Source organism: Seriola lalandi, unplaced genomic scaffold (genome assembly GCF_002814215.2).
Source record: "Seriola lalandi dorsalis isolate HSWRI2012SDOR001 ecotype SW California unplaced genomic scaffold, Sedor1 jcf7180002054762, whole genome shotgun sequence".
In the NCBI taxonomy this organism is placed as follows: domain Eukaryota; kingdom Metazoa; phylum Chordata; class Actinopteri; order Carangiformes; family Carangidae; genus Seriola; species Seriola lalandi.
Genome location: NW_019525315.1, coordinates 151,088 through 172,842, shown reverse-complemented (window position 1 = coordinate 172,842; position 21,755 = coordinate 151,088). Strand labels below are relative to the sequence as shown.

The following is a 21,755-nucleotide window of genomic DNA, read 5'->3' as shown; positions in this document are numbered from 1 at the left end:
GAAAATCTCATTTGGGAAGATAAGAATGCTGATTTCCATCCAATTGATGATTCTGTGGATGTAAATTGTACATCATAATGTCACTTGTTTATCGTAGCAGATAATATTACACCTGTCCTGTTTCTTCGTGGGTGTATTAATATCATAAAGTGCTACTCTAACACAGTCTATTTAATAATGACTGTTCAAAAAGAAATAAAAGCGTAAAACAGGCTTGTCCTGAATAATAAATACAATCTATATTTGTTCAGTCATTATCTCTTCTTTTCACAGCTGCACAAAATTTCTATGTGGCACCTTTTCTGTGGATTAAAAATATTTTTTCTTAATGTAGTACTGTGCTGTATGATCTCAGCTTTTCCTCTGGAGCTCTTAAAATATTTGAATCTATCTGACATACAGGAGACTTTAAAGCATATGAAACGTCCTATGCACAACTCCTTCAGAATATCTGCATAAAACAGTTAAACTTTAATCTGAACATCTTGGTTTTCAATTAATCTCAAGAAAATCAGTTAAAAAAAACTAACATTTTAGATAAGAAAACTGTTTCTTTAGGCTCATTCAAAGCTAAAAGGTTTTATTTGGTTCTTATTAAGTTAATCAGATGCTAACAGAGAGTGCAGACAGATAAAGGATGGGTAATCTAATGTGTTGCGTTCTCATAGAAAGCTATCAGTGTCTTTGAATAGGTTTCTCCAACAGGCCCAGCTGAATGAATTACACTAGTCTGTTAGTATTCTGCCTCTGCCGTACAAAAGGTCAATGTCAAATGCACCTCATTTAAAAGTCAATAGCGACCATGCACATCATCTCCTGGGAATTCTGTCCGGGAACCCTCCAGACGGCATTGTGTATCATTCAGTTAGTAGAGGGCAGCCAAAGAGCTTTTTTAATCTTGACCTTCCAATAAAATATGCTCCCTATCCAGAATTACATGGTCTAAAATGGAGACATAAGCTCCCAACAAATCATGCCCAGACTGAACCATCTCAGGGGAGAGGTTCAACAGTGTCGCACACAGACACAACAGATTCAACACTTGCTAAACATGTATCTACTTCTTTACTTTATCTTTAAATCTAAAACACACACACACACACACATTCACATTCACACACACATTCACATTCACACTCTCACACACACACACACACACACACACACACACACACACACACACACACACACACACACACACACTCGCACACTACAAATTTGTTTTTGTCACATATAAACCAAACTGGACACAATAATAATAATGGAGGATTAAAAGTGTGTAACTGTGTCTGTTATATTAGTAATTATTATTAAACATGATAAAGAGGAAATTGATTTCAACACGATTCAATACCGTCTAAAAATATCTAAAAACACTGTTTACAGAATACTGTTGGCAAATATTATAAAATACTTAAGGACTCACTGCCTGACACTCCCACTGTCTCAAACAGACATGAGCAGCGCCACTCCAGCTAATATCCACTTGGCAGGAGGCTGCTTGGTTCGGAGGTGAAGGGTCCAAACATATGTGGACCCACGCTGCTTAGTGCGGTACACTGGACACTCGTAAGTACTCTTGAGTTCTTGCTCCTCTGCAGGCACAGCTCTAACATACAGCACTGGCATGGCTGGGGTAAGGTCCCTCAGAACCGCCTCACAGATGACTCCACACTGAGTGTCCCAGCGTGCTCCTAGAGGGAGATTTGCATTTCACCAACGAATGTTTCAAAATACTTTCAAAAATTGATGTTACTTAATTCAGTGCAGCAGGATGTATTGGAGAGATATTAGGGATGATTAATTCTAACCTTCCATGAAGAGTCCGTTGATGTAGGCTCCCTCCCGTGGTGGATGTCCAAAGTCGTCTTTTGTCTTTTTTGTTATATCCACAGTCAGAGTCATTTTATCAAGGGGCCACTGATTCTTGCGTGCGATGCTCTGCAGCACGGCTGCAAATAAGATAAATCTGAATGTTAATGTTTCTGATGCACTCATCATCTAAATTGCTCACAGACTGGGACCTCACCTGTGAGAAAGGACTGAGGGTTGAAGAGTCCTGAGAGCCAAACAACTGCAGGGAGAACAAAGTCTTGAGTCCAGCTGTCGAGCTCACGACAGCTACACATTAGATCACTAAACCTATAAAAAAATTCAAATTAAAAAAAAAAAAAATTAACAGCATGGTGTATCATTGGTTGACACCATTACAATGTGTCTGCCAGGTAATATTGGCTTTATGATTCAAGACATTTTTAAGACATTTTTCTTTAATTTAAAAACAGTTTTTGTTACTTTGAACAGTGCAGTGTTGTGGGGAAACATAGTAAAGGCCAGATGGAGAATAAAATACAGTATTATTTGGAAAGAGTAGTTACCATTGTGCCAGTGTTTTAGTGGAGGGATAAGCCAGTCTGGCCCAGGAATCTGGGACAGAATCATTGAACAGGGCAGACTGCAGAGTTTCCATACTGGCAGTGAGGCTGAGTTCTCCCTGTGGACAGAGGAATCCTCATAAATGACACAAGATCTTACTGGTGATAGAACAGAGATTTGTTAACAGTGTCACAATAGACTGTACCCTCAGACCAAGATCTAGCTCATTAAGGGACTTCCTTATTTCTGCTAGCAGAAGATTCATTTGTTCACACTCCTGGAAACACACTAAAATGTAGGGGCTTCGCTCTGTAGTCTTTGTGATTATCTCCGCCATGTTATACTCCTCAGGAAGCTTGTCAAGGATGTCTTCGATGACACACTTGACCTGATAAATATAATAAACATGGTTAGGTTATTTATGCAGGTAGGTCATTGTATCCTAAGCTGTTTTTCTCTAGTAATAGTTCTTTCTGCCTTCACACCTTCTCCTCTGTGCTCTGAGCTGCCCCCTGTGCTCTGGAGGAGTCCTGTGGCTGCAGTTCCAGCAGAGTCCTTAAGAGGTTGTCTGAGGTGACAGTGAGGCACTCGAGCTCAGCGTTTGGATGTAGACCATACAGAATGGGATTTTCAGATGGGAGATGCTCGTCAATATAACTGTGGTAACCACCATAGTCCATGAATGGAGGGGCCAGGAACCCAGGACACAGAAAGAGCTCTCCTTCAAACTAAGAATTGAAAAATAATTAAGAATACAAAGATTAAAAAAAATACAGTAGAGCACAATATTTAATGTACAGCAAAAAATTATGACGATGAAAATTTAACCTAAACCAATCGCATAAATTTTAGCAAAGCTTAATGCAAGCAAAGCTTATCCTGTGTGTTTTAGAACTCAATATGGTGGACGGCAGTGCATGCACAAGCAATTTGCTGCACTTACAACAAAACACATTGATCGATGTCTGATTGTTCAAACTGCTTTTTGGGAGGAAGAACGGTGGCATAGCCTGATAGAAAAGGTAAACTGGCAGAGAGCTAATCAGTCCTCAGTGGGAGTGAAACAGATGAATTCCAAGTGAGGCATCTATCCACTAAAAGTACCAAATAATCTGCTAAATTGCCTGTAGTGGTGTGTCATGCAGCAGCTGGCAGTCAAATTTGGTGCAATGCACAGAGTGGTGACATTTCCTAGGTGAGGGCAGAGAAATCAGCAGTAGCAAAGACTTTAAGTGCAATATTGCAGTTTAGGTTTACATCCCAAGAGGGCACCCTTTACCTTGACAACAACAACAAGAAATTCAGAACTGCACATTTTCTTTACTACTTTGCATCACAACACTGAACATGAACCTATGTCAAGTCTCTGTCCAAATGGATTGTATTGAATGAGTTGAATGAAATTAAGATTTTCTAAATTTTGAAAATTATCAAGTGAAACCATTTAAAATTTATAGTGCAATAGTTTTGCTCGAACCAAACAGAAAAAAATTAATGGATTCCTCTTAGACTGCAACATCAACACTGACTCACCATTTTTGGATGCATGAATTCTTGCAGGTAAGAGTTACATAGTCTTCTGTCCCAGTCATCAGTAATGTGTCCTCCATACATGATCTCTCCAAAAAGAAAACACAAGTCCTCCCAAGGCACCTGCATGGACTATAACAGAATTAAGTTTGTACGCAAATATAACTTTGCAAAAATAATAATACTGTTTTCCCTAAATAATTAGATACACTATACAGAGTGAAGACAAATGTTATAAAAAAAAAATAAAAAGGTTATTAAAAAATTTCAGGATCATCTCACACTAGTTTTATTTTTTCTGTATTATTCCACTCCTTTCAAATCATATCTTTAAGCGGTATCTATATGATCTCTTACCAAATGAACTTTTAATAATGATAACTGTAGGGAAATGTAACAAAATTATGTTTCTTTACACACACTGATCTAAGGTATGACAGAAGAGTCTTTTCCTCAGCAGGAGATTATGATCCGTGAGGGTGAAGGAGGAAGAAAAGAACCTGTGATTCATAACAAATTACAAAAGCTGGAGGTTCACAATCATTTGTACCTGTATTGTTTTGCAAATTGCTTCCTTCATCAGCTCTAATTGCAGTGATCACTTATGTAGCGTTGTGAACTGTCACATTGGCTGCATGTAATTACATTTAGGATAACGCTTCATTGCCCTCCTAATGAATTCTCTGTATACGCACATACAGGTTACTGTTTGGTTAACATAATGAAGGACATTCGTTTTTGGAGGGCAGAATACCTAGGAGACATAATTGGTTGTGACCAGAGTAATAGGAGTTCTAAGAGAAATGCATTAGGAGTTGTGAGGGGTGCAGCACCCTAAGAATGGATTTTTTGTCTTCATGAAATAAAGCTAAATTATAGGTTGCGTTGTAAGAGAAGAAATGTAGAAAAAAATATGGGAATGAACATTTTTCACAAATAACAGTGGAACAAAAGATTTCAATAAGTAATTGGAGACACTACTGTAATTCAGCATCCCAGTCTGACAATAATGCCACTGCAAACACCATTATCATTATAAATTTACACAGCTTAAGAAAGTAGTAGTACAAAACAAATTAAAAGTTTTACTGATATCAATAAAAAATCTGGTTAAAATATAAATAAAAAAATGAAAATGTAGAATTATATTTAAAAATAGTGGTAAAAGTACTTTTGCGTTGGCCTCTAAGTAGTTGTACAAGACATTTGCTGAGATGGTGAGGTCTCCATTGTTGATTGGGTAGTTATGGTTCCACCCTTGGGAACCAAATTTACGGCGCTCTGTAACACAAGCATGAAAGAAGCAGAGGGAGAAGAGCATCGAGTTGAACTCCTGTTCTCTGGTACACATATCCAGAGTGTCCTGAAAAGAGAGCAAGAGCATAAGAAATACAAATTACAGTGAATGATATTAAACGTAATATGTTTTCAGAAATTAATTGAAATTTGCAACGCACTTGACTGAAGTTGTTGAGGGCTGTATGCAGACTGGCATTCATGCCAGTGGGTGGCTCACTGGTGATTTTTATGGCATTCTCCAGTATGCCTCTGGGGATCACATGCTTCTCAAGGCTTGGTGCTGGTTCCCCAGTGATAAAAACCCTGTAGTTGGGGTGACTGTCCACCGCTGCTATCTCCAGAAGAGCATCTAGAGAGGGCAGCCAGCAAGCCACGAGGTGTACATTCTGGAAATTTTCAAAAACATGTTATACAAAAAGTTTAGGTTATAGGTTCATAGAATACATTTTTAAAGTTTTAATTTATAGATATGCTTGTGTTCGTATGAGGAAGATTAACTCCAAAAAAGATCTCCCCATGTTCTGAACTAGTAAGAAAACCTTCAGTGACTTACTTGGCTCCCTTTAAAGGAGGCATTTATGGAGCTGATCTAGCCAATTATGTTTTTTATTGAACCAAATTGAGTTTATTTCCCTTGCTCAGGGGGTGAGATAATATCATTAGATGCATTACAGGCTGGCTGGAAGAGCAGCCTGAAATCACTAAAGTAATCTAGTCACTGAATAGTAAAATTCCCCACCTGCAGAATGACCCAGTGTCCCAGTTTAGAAGCATTCCTCAGAGCCCTTTCAGCTACTTCCTCCTGCCCTTGTCCCAGGGACACATTGTGCAAAGTGCCCTGGTCAATGGAAAATCCCAGCTTCAAACCTGCAAAGAAAGAATATTTTGAATAATTATCCCTACCAAGTGATCAGTATGCATAAATAACAAACAGTACTCTAGTACCTAATTTCTCTACATCTTTGAGTGGATCCACTCCAGGTGAGAGGATAAAGAACACAGGGGTTGAAGGGACACTTTCTGCATATAACTTATCAAATTCCAGCCTGGCAGCATCCAAATATTTTTTTCCCATGCTCTCCTCCACAAAGTTCCTGCCAGGAAGCATAGTCAAAAGGAGAGTGAGCTGTACAGAATACTGTTCAATGCATACAAATACAACTATAATTTGGTCATTTACTCACCTTAGTGTATAGGTCATCCTATCAGGGCGAAGTGCTCGAAGGATAATGAGCTTCTGGAGGGAACTCTTGTTCTTCCATTCCTGGGGCAGTCTTTCCTTTTCAGGACAACTGGATTCAATGATCTTCCTCCAGCGCTTTGGTGAGCTCTCCATGTCTCTGTCCAGTCCACTGAAATTCTCCATTGTAGAGATTGTCTATATCCAAATAACAGACATTGTAAAAAAATTTCTTAGCTGTGTAAAATGGTAAATAGTGTTGAAATGTTTATAGCCTGTACTGTACCTTAATGGCTCCCCAGGTATATGGAGAGAGGAAGGACACAGGACTACATTTGCTAGCTTCCATAGGAAAACGCAAGAGGAAGTCAAATTCCTGAGCATCAATCAGGCCCTGTTTGAGCAGAATCTGAGGGGAAGGACCAAGAGCAGTTTGTAATGATCTGTGTTGCATTGATCTCTTTTCAGTCATTCTTACAACAATTGAAGATTGCAAGAAACTCTGGCAAAGGGATTGGGTAAAGTCCTACAGGCTGAAAAAGTGCCTCTGAATGTGAAAAAGCCAAATGAAGGACAGCCTTCAGAGCACCACAGTTCCTAAGATGAAAACAGTTGGCGCAATGACAGATAATTGCATTATGCCATCAGAACCAACCCCCTTGTCAGAACCAACTGTCTGAACAGCAGCTATGGAGCAAAGTGTGAGAGGTAATCAATAGCAGCGTATGGTCCTGCTGACTGCTTTTAATTGAAGTTAATGTGGGGGCAGAAAAGTACTTTGATTGATGAGGATGACAGGAGGCCCCACCTTTGAGGCGGCCCTGAGTCCCTCACCTGGAAGGCAATGTGTGACAAGAAGGTTAACTTGTCTCTCTCAAACAGGCCTTGGCTGGTGTACAGGAATACATAATAGGTGATGGCCTCAGTGAGGGTGTGCACTCTGGTCCTCACATCCTCATCCCATTCTGCACGGTCCATCGCTTTGTTAAACACTGAGTTAAAGCTCTGGAACACAACCAAAGGGAGGATTAGTACTATCATAAGGAATACATACATAAAACCACAACCCAGAGCTCTTAACTGGACTGAGAATTAAACAATACAAAACAAATGCCGATGTTTTGGTATAGAAACACACATTTAAGTTGATTTGTACAAACAGGGCTGTGCCTAAAATCTTCATCACTAAGAGAACCAACAATCACAAACACTAATTAAAAAAAAACAATGGTCAAAGGAGGTTGAGTATTGTTTGAAATAATGCACAAAACAATGTTTGTCCCCTGAGAGTGCTTCAGGGATAAAGGCTTCACCTTGAGAGAAAACTGGTACATGGGGTTAATCTTGCTGAGGTCACTGATGATGAAGAAGAGGAGTGACGCTCTCTCAGCTGCTGGGCGGTATAGTTCTCGAGCCTCGTTGATCTTTGTCTCGTTCTCTCTGGCCTCCACCACCTGCGTGTTCCAATTGCGCAAAATGAGCTATTAGGCTCTCAGTCATGCTCCAAAACCCTCTCATTACACATATTCCCAACTACACATCATTTGCAGCTAATGCCATAAAATGAGGCGCTTGCTGCTGTGTGGCATTCAAAAACACTTGAGTGACAAAAAAACCCCCAAAAAACACATGTATTCGACTACAGTCTGAGAACAGAGAGGACCCTGTTGGTGCAATAGCCTCACCTTGTACTGAATATGAGCAGCTGTGGTCTTGGTGTTCTCAAGTTGCTCCACCAAAGAAATATCACCCAGAAAATTACCACAGGCTGCAGAGAGCCGACTCAACAGGTCATCTTCCAAACTCTTGAGCTCAATCTTGAAGTGGTTCTGTTGTGTGGTCAGCTTCATCTTGGGCAACAATACACAATATTCGGATTGATGGATTTTTCTATTTCATATTATAGATTGCCGTCTTGCACTGAAAATCACTAAAATCAAAATGGCTTAGTGTAGATTTAACAATGTACATCTTTGATCAAATGCTTAAGGGTTCACCTTTAGGGCTTCCAGGTCGGGCCTTTCCCGGGACACTACCTGTCCCAGCAGCTGTTCTTCCAGGCCTACAGGAGTCACTGTGAAATTGATGAGGGTGGTCTGGGCCTGGAGCTCAGGAGGGAAATGGGGATTGGCCAACTTGGTGTGCAAAATAAGTTGAAAGTTACTGTTGTATTCACACTCTTTGCCCCCAATTTGAATGTACCTGGAAAAACAGGAGAGTACAAGTTTAAAAAAATGAGCTGAAGCCAATATCAACTTACAGTAATTGCTGTGTTGTTATATTCCTTAAAGAAAGGTCACTAATGATAGATTTAATGAAAAAAAGTACACAACCCAAATTTTATGAAGTACAGGAAGTGTTCTTTAAAACGTGGCAAAACTCACCTTTACTGCTGTTGTAAAAAGCTGTTTGAGGAATGAAGCTTTATACCTACTTGAAGAATGAACCCTAACTCAAGGTCAACTTACTAGCCTCTTCTGAACTTTCAGCTGTATAACACAGCCTTCATCTTAAAGGACTAAACAAGAAATGTATTCTTGCATGTCTGTAGTTACAAAACAAAGTTTAATGTAAATACACTGTTGCTCATAAAGTTGGAATACATTTTTTTTTACCTCTCTCCATGAAATGAGGTAATTGGGACACATAATGTAATCATTGCACCTGGTCAAAAGTGATTACTGATGAATTTAAATAGGAATAAACAGAGGATTGTGTCTGAAAACAAAATTATTTCAACTTATGGGCAACAGTGTATAATAATGTTTATATATATTATTATTATATATATAATATATTATATTTTCTGCCCGTCAAGAGCAAAGAATCTAAAAAAAAGGGCGAGTGAGTTAAGTGTGCTCTAGTTGGTTTTGGTTTTCCATCAATAAGTTTTATTGCGTTAACTTTCAAGTGAGAAAGTGAGGATGATTAGAAATATCATCAGTACTTTTCTCTAAAGAACGCTGCAGGTGATTTATAAAATTATAAAAGAATGATGTTGGGATGATGATGATGATGATGATGATGATGATGATGATGATGAGGAGTACTTCAATTGCGGCAGTGCAAACCCTATCTGTTTGCATTTGAGCTTGTCGACCCCACGCTTTCATGCAACTTCAACAGATAAACTTCATGTAGACTCCAAATGTCACTTATAGTGTAGACAAATAATCTTGACTAAATATGAAATATTAACCACCACAGCAGCCAATATTTATCTGTTCCTGCATTTCAATTAAATTAGCACTGGCTTGACGAACCTGGTGGCTTTTCATTTTTCTCTAATTACCCCTTAGATGTCAGGCAAGGCCCCAATTTTACAGCACAGGTTCCTCATGGCCTGGGTCTGGTTCAACTCTATATCTTCACAAGCCAGAATTAATGTACTATTGATAGAACCATTACTCCACCAAATTAAAGTCCTTGCTGATGGATTGGCTTGTAGTCTTCCGTCAGCCATGAAAGGAATAATTAGTATTCATTACTTCACACTCTACAACATTCCAATTATTAATGAACTTCAGCTGTGGAGCCCTACCAGATCCATCATGGCTGCCCCTGCAGGTTGTATTAATCATCGACAGAAACAAGTGTGTGGGTCATCTACAAGGGATAAACTTATAATCAGATTTACTATGATGAATTGTTACGTCTGGACAGACAGGACTTCAGAATAAGATCAGTGAACATGGACCAAGATACTCAACAGTCATTGTCATACATAGATGAGTGCAAAAAAGATGTAAACATTTTGAGAAGGAAGTCAAACCAGTAGGTCATATAGAGTATTTTCTATTTATTTTCTGTAGGTTATCCTGGATAGAAAATTTGCTGGATTTTGCCTTTTGAGGGTAACTGGTAACTGAACAAAGGAAGTAGATTTCAGTGGGCAGCGGGAGTGATGTTTAAGTTTGAAATCAGATAGATTTACCAAATACAAGCAAGTACAAGTTTAGATGGCATGTGTAAGTTGCTGATAAAGATTTTAAGTCAAATAGTATCTGCGGTAAAGCCTTATTTATGATTTAATGACACAAAATACCATAACATGACCTCATTACTTTACAAATTACATGTTATGATTTAAGATAATCTAGATGAGTCCTGAGTGAGTGTAAAGCTGCTAAAGTAATTCCTATTATTCTGTTTCCAAATAAATAAATGCAGCAAAATGCCAACAAATCAGGGTTATGAAATTACTGAAGCTGAATTGAGTTTGCCATGATGATGGAGGACCCATGAATTTAGTGTGTTACATGCCAGCTCTTTGTGGCAGACAGGAGTCCTTATACATAACCATGACTGTCCTCAATTCAGCTTTTACACTGAAGCTCAGCTGTTCAATATTCATCACATCTAAAGAACATGAACACACAAATATACATCTATCACCCCTCTTGAGGGGCTAATCAATATGTTGGCCTCAGGGATTCAGAACACGCGCCACAAATTCATTTATAATCTAAAGAGTGAGCAATAATAATGCATTCAGTCATGTCTTACTGGTGTTTCAATGCTCACTGAGAGTCAACCATCTGGCAAATCTGCTCCTATTGTCTCACACCACAGACACATTGTGATGGGTTGTGGGCATATCGACTTGAGTATCAACAGTGATATAAAAACCATACATTGATTTAAAATGCTTTTGGTGTGTAAGAACAAAACAAATAATTTTCCATTGGTGAACAGGTTTGATGCCTTATATCTGCATTTATTTCTTTTATCTTTCTCAGCACAATCTGTACAACATTACTAAAAATGTAATGTTGCAGTTTCACTACTAACCTTCCTCTTCTGATAGTGTTTCTGGCCAGTAGAGGCTCCAGGACTGGGTCTATTTTTTCTGGTAGATTCTCTATCAGAACTGTATCACCACAACCAAGGGCTTGTTCAATCACATCTAGATACCTGCTGAATCAAAAGCAATAGATTAAAAAAAACAGAACAAATGTATTCTGACATGCACATTTATAATATTAGCACTCCCTGGTATATTAAAACAGGCCACTGTGATTGCAAATAGATAGATAGCTCCTTCTCACCCTTTTTGTCCCAGCTGCACCACCCTCTGCTCTGACCCTAGCCGGTTTCGGATCCACTTGATGCCCTGCTGCTGTGGGTCAATGATGAGTGGCCAACGCTCACTGGTGGTCAGGATGGCAGCGTTCTCGGTGGACATCCTATCATTTGGCAGGCCCTGGTTATGCCAGGCAGCCACAGTGGCATCATCTGTAAGCATGAGGATGGGATCCAGACCGTCTGTCAGGGGTGCAGAGACCTGGAACAGAAACCAAAGAATGATGTCACTCTAGTTGGAGAACCAGTGGCAGCTGAGACAGATGAGCTTCAGTTCATAGACTTTACAGTAGATGTGTATAGTGTGAGACAAAGATTTATTCTAATATATAACTGTAATCTAAAACAGTAAAAAAACTGACCATACCTTCTGAGACCTAAGGAAAGGGATCCATGCATTGTTAAGCAGATCCACACGATACTGCCTGGTAAAATAACCCATGTAAGAGACGAATGCTGAAGTGAGGAGGACATCACCACACAGGGTTTTCTGTTGCTTTTCATACTGAACAATTGCTTGGGACCAGCGCTCCTTCTCTGACTGTAAGACACAAAGACCAGGCTTCAATATAATTTAAAATATACACAAAAAACTGATTCCTCTGAAGACAGTTAAACCAAAGGACTAAAGATGAATCTACAATGCAGAGAAATTTACACGCTGGGCAACTTCCCATTTATTTTACAAACTAAGAAAATGTAAGCAGTAAAGCATACAACTGCAATTCCCTTAAAATAGCTTTAGAAGTTTGATTCACTCAGCATCAATTTAGCATTCATTTAAACCTTCAATACTATGACTGTGACAGCCCTACAACAATAAATCATGCATGACATTTTCTTACAAGGGGCTGTGGATCTAGAATATGTCACATAATAAATTCTCAGACAGTTAAAAATCACTATAATTTTACTCTAATGTATTATGGATTGCCTGTAATATCACTCAGTTCGGGGTGAGACACTGTTAATTTCCAACAGCTGTTGAGGCTTTGAGGTAAGTTAATGATTAAATATAGACGGCCTGATTTATTAGTCTGAACACTATTGCTTCCAGGTCAATGCCATAAAGACAAAACATTTATCTTGATATGCTTAAAAGCCAAGCTGTTCCATGCAAACTACATTTATTTTGTGGAATAAGAAAAGTTGAACTTGGAAAATGGTCACTGAAATGGCAATCTTTTTTTCATATTAGCATCCATAAAGATAATAGATACCGTAGCCCAAAACGGCACGCACAGCAATGCAAAAGACTAAAATATATGCAACACAAGACATTTATACATTTGATACAATTGCATTCCATGACAATTCGTAAAAGAAAATCTTGATAATCAATTATTATTACACCTCAGACAAACTAGAGCTTGTGCAAGGACTTTAGCAAAGAAATACACACACATACACACACGCGTGCACACACACACGCTGTCTGCTGCACTGACTGAGAGCAGTGTTAGTGTAGCGTTATTGCCATCTCTCTTCCTTTCTCCATTTGGAAACCGTTCAGCCAGCCAGTTGCCCAGTTCAGCCATGCGTTTTCTGTGGTCCAGCCCTCTCTACCTGTCTCACAAGTCCACGATATGCTGCTGGGCCAGGCTGTAAAATCTCCCTTTGCCTGAGCTACTCATACAAATGTTAGGCTATCCTGCCAGGACATAACAACTTCTAGTCCAGATTACTGATGCAATTTGATTACCAGCACCTGTCCATGCATGCCTCCGGCAAATTGACAGTTTACTTTATGCCAGGTCAACCACAGTGACACCACCAAAACTCCTCTATCTCTCCGTGTTTACCTCTAAGCCCTTGACTAGTCGGTTGGCCAGCTCTATGGTCTGGTTGGTACACGCCACCTCCTCCTGACAACTGATTTTCTCAGCTGTAGCCCTTTCAAACTGAGCTGTTAGGCTCTGGACACTGGCATCAAGATCCTGGAGAAACAAACCAAAAGGAAGCCATGGAAATGAAACACTATTAAGAAAATCTAGCTTTTAGACTAAGTGACTTAAATAAGTATAATAATAAAATTTCACTCACCACCAATTTCTTTTGAACTGATAGCAGTTTAGCTGTTGCCGTTTCTAGTTCTGTATTAGCTTGTGATAATGCATGCCTCTTTGGAATGACCTCACAATAAATCTAAAAAAAATGAAGCACACCTCATGAAAAAAATCTCCACGATGAAGAGCAAACCTTTCAAAAAAATGCAAGAAGATGCATTCACATTTATTATGACTGCAAGTGATCTGAAGGCATTGCCTGACCTCGTAGTATCTGACAATGTTTATAGTCCAGGCACAGAGACCAGCTGCAGCTGTAGATTTCGTGCGAACTAGATCAGGGTGAAACTCTGGGTTTCTCAGATACTGCTGTTTCACCACAGTCAAACAGGTCTCAGGGATGTGCTCCTTGTCATATGACACCAGGGCCTGCAGGAAATCATCCACCTGACAGACATAAATATAAATACAGGGGATACATTAATACCCATAATGGAAATCTGGGCCTATACCAGACTAAAATCAGGGGCTGTATCAAAAAAGGCCTTCCTACTAAAAATGGAGTACAAGAAACAGCCCACACAACAAGGATTATAATTTGATCCCATTTCTTCATTAGACTCCACACAGATGAAATAATCTCTGTTGTGATGTGAAATTTCTGAGTTGACTTGGTATGTATGAATAGTTAAAGTTTAACACTCCAGTCATACTGGAAGATTATACTACACACTCTATGACTATATAGTGATACTGAGAAAGCAAACTGGTCTAACAGTGACTACTTGAATATATTTAGATATATACTGTATGTAAATTTGTAAAATAGCCTCTCTTTTTTCACCTTTTACCTACTCACACCAGCTGTTGAAAATAACCTTTTTAGCTTATGCTGTCATTGATTATTTTAATTATTTTAATTATGTATATAAGAGGCATGTATCAGATGCATCTACATTTTTAACCAAATTCAACCAACTAATACATTCAGAAACATGAGGTTTAAAATGCTTAAATATACTTTTGGAAAAGAAAGAATTAACCTTCATTTCATGCTAAAATTCTTCTGGCTTTTAAAAATCAAGTACATCCTTTTATGGTCACACTTGCATTAATAGTCGGTGGAGGTTGCGAAACGGGTCAACACACTTGCTCTCCTAGTGAGTGAGCATATTCATAGAGCCATCCAGCTGTAATGTGAGCACTGGAGAGATGCTGGGCAGGGCCAGGGTCAAGGCCCACACACAAATTAGATTGGCATTAATCAGGCAGATGTGATTGACATTATGACAGCTTAACCTTGCCCATGAAGGCCCGTGCCGCCTTCCAGCTCCGATCCTTAGGCACTCGACCGCGGGGGGCTAGCAGAACCATCACAGCTGCCGCTACATTGGTCACTGCCACTGGAGGGTTTGGAAAGGCCTTCAGCTCCGTAAGATTCATCTAAAAAACAATTATAAACATTATATAATCTTTACAATGACTGAAGATTTGATGGAATTTTGCCTAATTTGATAAAATGAAGCACCTTGTTGAGGGTGTCTAGTGCTGCTGTGGCAGCTGTCAGTGATGGCTCTGCTTTGGCTAGGTCGTTTTCACAGTCCTTCTGTTTGACTGATACTTCTGCCTGGATCGCAGCAACCTTTATGAAAACAACAATAATTAATTAAATCACAAAAAGATTATGCAGTAAATAGTGTGATATGGTGTGGTATGAAGAGTGCAAAGCCAAAAAGTATATGACAACCAATATTTGACAGGAAATCTCACCTTTTGTGCCTCGACATCTGCAGCCTCTCTCTTGCTTCTAACCCTCTCAGTCTGCAGTCCGATCTTTGTAATTAGAGCTTCAATATTCTGGTTTTTAAAGGTCAGTTCAGCTTCTTGGGATGCCAATTTGGCTTGTAGATCCTCAACCTTAAAGAGAGAACAATGATTACATATAATAGCAGGTAAAAACCCACACCGTTTAAATCAGAGACTAATAATATTTCTATTTTTTCTACCTCAACCTTGTACCTTAAACCCTAACATTAGCCCCCTCCAGTATATAATAAAGACGTTTACCTGAGCAGCAGTGGTTTGGAGTTTTTGAAGGCCACTGTCAAGCCGGTTCATCTTGTGTTGTAGCTGAGCCCGGCTCTTCTCCAGAAGGTTTCTGTACAGGGTGATTTGCTGGAGAAAACTCTTGGGGGTGGTGTAATTGTACCTCTTCTCATTGCGCTGGTATTTTTCACTTGCCTGGTTGACACTGGTGTGAACGTAGGCCATGAAAAGACTGATGGATTCCTGGACGGCAGGCTGTAAAAATAAGCAGACAAGGGGGGGAGAGGGGAGAGCAGGGCGAGCTGGATTGAGTAGAGTTTAACATCCACAACCTGATGGGGACTGAAATATTATCTTCATAAATTTTGAATTCATCTACAAGTTTTGCCATCTTACTTGGCTGGCCCTGACTTACTCAATCTGAAATTTAGGTGCAGCTACCAGGAATGATTAGGCTTTGAAACCTCTATGAAAATAATGTGTTTAGACCACTGACATGCAGCTTGTAAGACATGCACACCGTTTACATTATCTCTGATGCCCTCCAACTTTCTAAACGCTCTTCAGTTGCTGTTGTACTACATTCAAACGAGGTATTCATCATATGGTGCTCAATGACACATAACTTCCATTAATCATACATTTAGCGATCAATTAAAGCAAAAACAAATGAGCAGAGAATACAAGGATCAAGCCTAAACATAATTCACAAAAAGCCATTGTTAATGATCATGGAGCCAGTAGGAAAAAAAAAATCATTATTAATTAAGATCTGACATAATGCTTTTTGACAAAGCATGCTATGTTCAGTTGAGATGCGAAAGAAGTTCTCATTGATTGGCCATGTGTAACAATTATTAGTGGGTTGTGCATTTCAAACTTTAAATAAATGATCATTTTATTTCTTGTATTCCTGCCTCTTTAAGAAGATAAACAATCATTAATGACTTTAAATATAAGGTCTTACATATTTGTGTTTCAACTTTTAAAAATATTTTGTTATTAATGTACAAACTTGCACAAAGTTCTTTATTTTTCCATAAAATTGTATGATTTATTATATTATTCAAGTCCTCCTATGTGTCTATTACTACAACTTTCCTACTAGCACCACGCTCAAATAATGCTCTATAATCATTAGCTCTACCTCTCTTCACTTATAATATTAAGGCTGGCATTGCTTCCACTACTATTACGAAGCACTAACACTAATAGTGCCACAACTTCTTAAGTACTCCAGCTACTTCTTGATAAAACATTTTTTCTGCACATGAACATCCACACATGGACAGATGTAGACACACACATAGTGGAAAGTAATAGTCTGGCACATGTTCACATATGTGATGACACTTCCTGGTTGTGACAGCTGTGCCTCCTTAGAGGGTCGTTATGTGCTTAATCACTCTTCTCTCATTAACATAAATGATCCTGGGTTGTGATCGTTCCACTGCTATGATGGAAAACAATGATATGCCTGCACTCACTGTGAGTCTCCAGGCATGTGTTCAGCAATTTGTCAGTACCTCAGCAGAGAACTAATGATGAGGGATCTATGGAAAAGTTAATCCAGCTGCACCGTAGTAATTAGAAGGTGTTCATTTAAGTCTAACTCAGTCTGGAATGTGGGGGTACATGGCAAACCAAGGGAAATACTGCAAATCACACGTAGAGCTGCATCTCTGACAGCTAATACTACTATCTGCAGTAATATCACACACATGGTGGAAAGCAGAGAGCCAAAAACATTATTATTTCATTCAGAATGTCTATTAGAATGAGAGAGATGGTGACATTAAGAAGTTGGGTTTAAAGGCCTGACCTCAATGCCTTCAATCTCTTGGATGAACCTGTAGCTGACTGACTGCAGAGCATCAGTGGTCCAAGGATGGAACCAGTTAATGGTGGTGCACTGGACAAGGGCTGGGAATCGACGTGCCCTAACACGAAGAACATCGCTCACAGGAGACAAACACAGAACCACCTACAAATAAGGAAGCAGGGAGACAAAGAGTCATCTAGACACACACAAAAAACATATATGTACAAAGGTACATCCCCATACTTGAACACATCAAAACATACAGCCAAGTGCACATAGGAAAATCAACACAGATCACAGATATCACAGATGCATTCAAGAGGGGAACCCATAACTGGCAGCCCTTTGTGCCCCCATTTGCCATCACATTGGCATGTGGACAGGCAGCCACATTCCCAGTTGGCTGGAGCAGACGGTGACGCTACCAGAGGCCCTGGCGCACAGATTAGCTGGACGGCATACGTGTGTACTGAGACAAGAATTTCCTTCCTTTTAACCCCTACAGTTTGTCTGGCTCTGTTTATTCAGCCTGTCAAACATATTTAATAATATAACACAGCAGTTGCGCTTTTAATTTTCTAATTCAAAATGGCTAGAGTAAAATTTGCTCATTAATTTCTTATTGTGAATGTTGGCTGTGATGGCACATTTAAGTGCCATCAAAAATGTCATCCTTAGTATATAAGATAAGAAGATAAGAATAGGTTTTTCCTCAGCTGCTCATTTCTAATATCTTCTTTACAATTTTTGTCTTCGTGGCAAACGTTGCAGCTATCCTGTAAAAATCTCTATTTTCCCGATCTCTCTATTTGCAAAGATTCTACCACCCTTGGTCTGATGAAACCATTTAAAGCCCACTTTATGACAGACTTGAACCGAAACATTTTAAGGTTCTCTCAAGATAATTGTTAATCGTTAATATTTTATCAAGACAAAGACTGGAAAAGCAACAAAATAACAGTATATTCAGAAGATAAAGTTAGAAGCACTAGTGGATAATAGAAGATAGTAGAGGGAATTTGAAAGACTAGACCGTGAGCTGTAGTCTGACTCGGTCAGAAAAGAATCTCCAGCAGTTCTCCCTGTTGTCCAGCAGTCCGAGGGCTCGGACCTCAGCTCTCACACCCAGCATGATACCTTCAGTCTCCTCCTCACTGAAGAGCTCAGGAATTTCTCCTGGAAGGAAAGGCATAGTCATAATCACAGAATGAAAAACTGTAGTGATCAATATTCACCGTACAATGTTATCATTTTAGAATGACAGCAAAGACGGAATAATTTTAATATCTGATAAGGTACATTAATGAATTGAAACACACAAAATGGCAATAATACATACACACAGCAGTGTGATGGGGATAACAACACACAATTCTACAAGCACTGTTCTCTCAGGCCGACAGAGCTGAAAAACAGTACGAGCGTGATGGAGTTTGGGTCTGACCTGATGCCAGTAAGTCATTAATAATGACCAGAAACTGCTCATCAGGTATCTGTGCATCTGTCAGGAGCAAAGCCACACGCTGGTTCTTCACTCCAGTCTTTAGGAACAAGCCTGCCAGATCCATCTAAATAAAACCACAAATGGCATGAATGGACATCTATGCTGTTCACACTAATATTGAGTCCACTAGAGAATTTCAAATTGTCCAACAATAATCAGCGGCATAGCACAAGGCCCATGATAACGCCTTGATAATAGGCTATTAAATGATTAAATTGACAAACTTGCTTCATCAATGAGATATTGAAATATTTCCCAGTAGCTTTTAATAGTATCTGACATTTATTTCCTGCATCAGTGGAGAAGCTGAACAAAACAGAATTTCATCAATATCCTGCATGAAACCAGAAGGAAAATTGATCTTGAGAATTTTTGAAAGAAACCTTGATTTAAGTGAATTATTTACATTTTGCATAATAATGTATAATAAAGCCGTGCCTGAGAACTGTAACAACAAGCATATCACTTTAGGGTTATACATTTTCATAAAAGCATATTTTATGAAGTTATATTGCACTTGATATTCTGTATTAATGACATCAATATTTACCTTGAGGTCCTGGATGCTATAATCTTTACTTAGAGTGATTTGGAAGACTTCCACAGAGGATATGTAGGCAGCCAGACGAGTCAAGCTCTGCTTCCCACTGCCCCCGACCCCAACCAGTAACCCATGACCCCTTGGAGACTCCAGGATGCGACTGATGCGACAGCTGGTAACAACATAATCTTTATTATGCCACTATATACATGTGTCTCTCCAAATATTAAAATCTACATAGAATGTCTTTAAAAATAGTAATATGGTGTACCCGTTACAGCAGTCAAAAACCTTTTAACATATTTCTATACCTCACATCACATGAATTCCCCTTTCTGCAAAAAACGGCCATCTTTATATTTCATTAAATAGCTTATGTCCTCTTGTTACTACTGTTATGTTCTGTTTATATGTTCTTTCTTTAGTTGACGTGTGATCCGATATTGTTTATTAAGGGAAAATAAGTTCATTATTATATATTATAATGTAACTGTTATAATATGTAAACCCACTACTTACACATGTTGCATGGCATCTTCAAACAGTACCAGATCCATGGCTGCATTGAGCTCATTATAACTCTCCAGTGCATCTGTAAGGATGGTTCTGAGCACAAACCAGTCTCTAACAGGAGCATAGGAGGCTTCCTCACCCATTTGGGAAAAGTGGCAATAGAGGAGGGGCTGCTTTGTCACCTTTTTGTCCTCCAGTCCCTGGACGAGGACAAGCATAATAAATCATTTCAATCTTTCAGTCAATGTTATTATCTGAAGGTGAAGAACAGCAATTTATACAGTTTACACTGTTAATCAGAATCTGTATTGCACCTCAAAGCATTCATGCACAGTCTCCATCTGGAGCTTCCGGAAGAACTGCAGGTCCTTGTCATCTACCAGTCTGTCTGAGTACACTCTGCAGGACTCGTGGAGCCACAGCAGTGCCAGTTCAGTGCTGTCTTTCACAGTCTCTGGCCCAGCTAAGAGAATACCCTGAATAACACAGTTACTAAAATGAATATTTCACATTTCATTCAAAAGTCCATTCAAAGTACAACTTGCCTGCAATCATCACTACCTGAAAGACATTAGACAAATCTCGTAGATTAAATGTGTAGTGAAATTTGATGGCTGTGGGCAGAAAGCTGTGAACCATCTTGTGATGAAGAGTTATGGCAGCTTGGACCACAGCTGCAGCACTCCTCTGAACCAGTGGACTGAAAAGCTGCTGCTTCAGGTGGCTACACAGGATCTGACTGAAGATCGACGCCTGAGCCTCAGATGAAGGAAAGTTCACTGCAAACACTGAGAAATGTCTCTGCAGGAAGCACAGGCACAACCAAATTTCAGAAAATGTATAGTAGGGTACAATTTTAATTATCAAAAGATACTAGTTTAAGGATCACTTCCATCTAACCCCCAAACCTTCAAATACATCCAGGTCAGGAATTTTGAATTAAAACTAATTTATCGGGAAATATAAAGTACTTAAACTACACACTACAGGCTTATTTTTGAAGTAGTAGTAGTTCTCACCATACTGTCACTTGAGCATAAAATATTGTGTTGAAATCTGCTGCATGATTTATTTATGATCCAACCCCTGCACTAATCCGAATTCACACATACATTAATTTACACTTATTTTAAATTAAATTTTACTTAAAACTTTTAAATTTGTTATTTTAAATCTGTCAACAACACAGATTTGCATTGGAAAAATAAATTGTGCTGGTATAGTTTCTTTAATTCATCTTCAGAAACTAAGATTTAGGGCAATTATACTGGCAAACTTACCTGTAGTCTGGGGTTGATACTGAAACTCCCAGTCGTTGGATTCATACAGGCAACATACTGGGTATTGTGTATTTCTTTTAGGGTCAGTTTTTGTCTGTCATACCTGCAGGCAGCAAGAAATGGAAGAATGCTTGGTTTAATACACAAAAGACACTTATAAAATCTTTTATGCTGTGGCAATAGACAACTGAAGACAACTAAGTGTGTGGGATATTCTCACCAGTGCCCATAATCCAGATGTTGGCGTATAAGTGTATGAGGCTGCACTGTTCCATAACTGTCAACAGCTGGCATGTTCATATCATCTATAAAGTAGACCTGCCTTCTGTTGCCAACAGGCGAGTAGCTTCTGCCTGCTCTTTTCTCTAATGGTTGTTCCAAGATCCCTACAAGAGAAAGCAGAGTGATATGTCTCAAATCAACAACAAAAAGGCTTTTTTAAAGAGGGAGAATCAGCTTACCCTACTCAAATCAACTTTGGAAGTGTGGGAATGTAATTTGACAAAAGTAATGATAGCAACAATACTTGAGGGTGAAGCTTTCTCCCCCTCCACTCTCTCAATCTGAAAATTACCA

The 21,755-nt window shown here is 39.1% G+C and overlaps 1 protein-coding gene across 1 annotated transcript in view; it reads right to left on the bottom strand.

Annotated features, from left to right (window-relative positions):
- Window positions 1–227: 227 nt before the first annotated feature.
- The window catches only part of LOC111668801 (dynein axonemal heavy chain 11), a 38,326-nt gene continuing 16,798 nt past the window's right edge, over window positions 228–21,755 (bottom strand). Inside the window, exons 47-82 of the mRNA XM_087178950.1 lie at window positions 21,400–21,565; window positions 21,180–21,282; window positions 20,461–20,700; window positions 20,214–20,375; window positions 19,906–20,099; window positions 19,396–19,558; window positions 18,786–18,909; window positions 18,375–18,517; window positions 17,342–17,503; window positions 15,541–15,774; window positions 15,244–15,390; window positions 15,002–15,115; window positions 14,773–14,916; window positions 13,738–13,920; window positions 13,511–13,612; window positions 13,270–13,404; window positions 11,835–12,008; window positions 11,434–11,669; window positions 11,177–11,299; window positions 8,383–8,587; window positions 8,071–8,235; window positions 7,699–7,839; window positions 7,220–7,390; window positions 6,672–6,794; window positions 6,390–6,583; window positions 6,151–6,299; window positions 5,945–6,072; window positions 5,364–5,591; window positions 5,078–5,269; window positions 3,910–4,038; window positions 2,862–3,104; window positions 2,582–2,764; window positions 2,379–2,494; window positions 2,030–2,142; window positions 1,812–1,952; window positions 228–1,694 (exon numbers count right to left, since the gene is read on the bottom strand). Of these exons, the coding sequence (XP_087035076.1) occupies window positions 1,447–1,694; window positions 1,812–1,952; window positions 2,030–2,142; window positions 2,379–2,494; window positions 2,582–2,764; window positions 2,862–3,104; window positions 3,910–4,038; window positions 5,078–5,269; window positions 5,364–5,591; window positions 5,945–6,072; window positions 6,151–6,299; window positions 6,390–6,583; window positions 6,672–6,794; window positions 7,220–7,390; window positions 7,699–7,839; window positions 8,071–8,235; window positions 8,383–8,587; window positions 11,177–11,299; window positions 11,434–11,669; window positions 11,835–12,008; window positions 13,270–13,404; window positions 13,511–13,612; window positions 13,738–13,920; window positions 14,773–14,916; window positions 15,002–15,115; window positions 15,244–15,390; window positions 15,541–15,774; window positions 17,342–17,503; window positions 18,375–18,517; window positions 18,786–18,909; window positions 19,396–19,558; window positions 19,906–20,099; window positions 20,214–20,375; window positions 20,461–20,700; window positions 21,180–21,282; window positions 21,400–21,565 (5,918 nt within the window). The 3' untranslated portion in view covers window positions 228–1,446. The remainder of the gene's footprint in view (window positions 1,695–1,811; window positions 1,953–2,029; window positions 2,143–2,378; window positions 2,495–2,581; window positions 2,765–2,861; window positions 3,105–3,909; window positions 4,039–5,077; window positions 5,270–5,363; window positions 5,592–5,944; window positions 6,073–6,150; window positions 6,300–6,389; window positions 6,584–6,671; window positions 6,795–7,219; window positions 7,391–7,698; window positions 7,840–8,070; window positions 8,236–8,382; window positions 8,588–11,176; window positions 11,300–11,433; window positions 11,670–11,834; window positions 12,009–13,269; window positions 13,405–13,510; window positions 13,613–13,737; window positions 13,921–14,772; window positions 14,917–15,001; window positions 15,116–15,243; window positions 15,391–15,540; window positions 15,775–17,341; window positions 17,504–18,374; window positions 18,518–18,785; window positions 18,910–19,395; window positions 19,559–19,905; window positions 20,100–20,213; window positions 20,376–20,460; window positions 20,701–21,179; window positions 21,283–21,399; window positions 21,566–21,755) is intronic.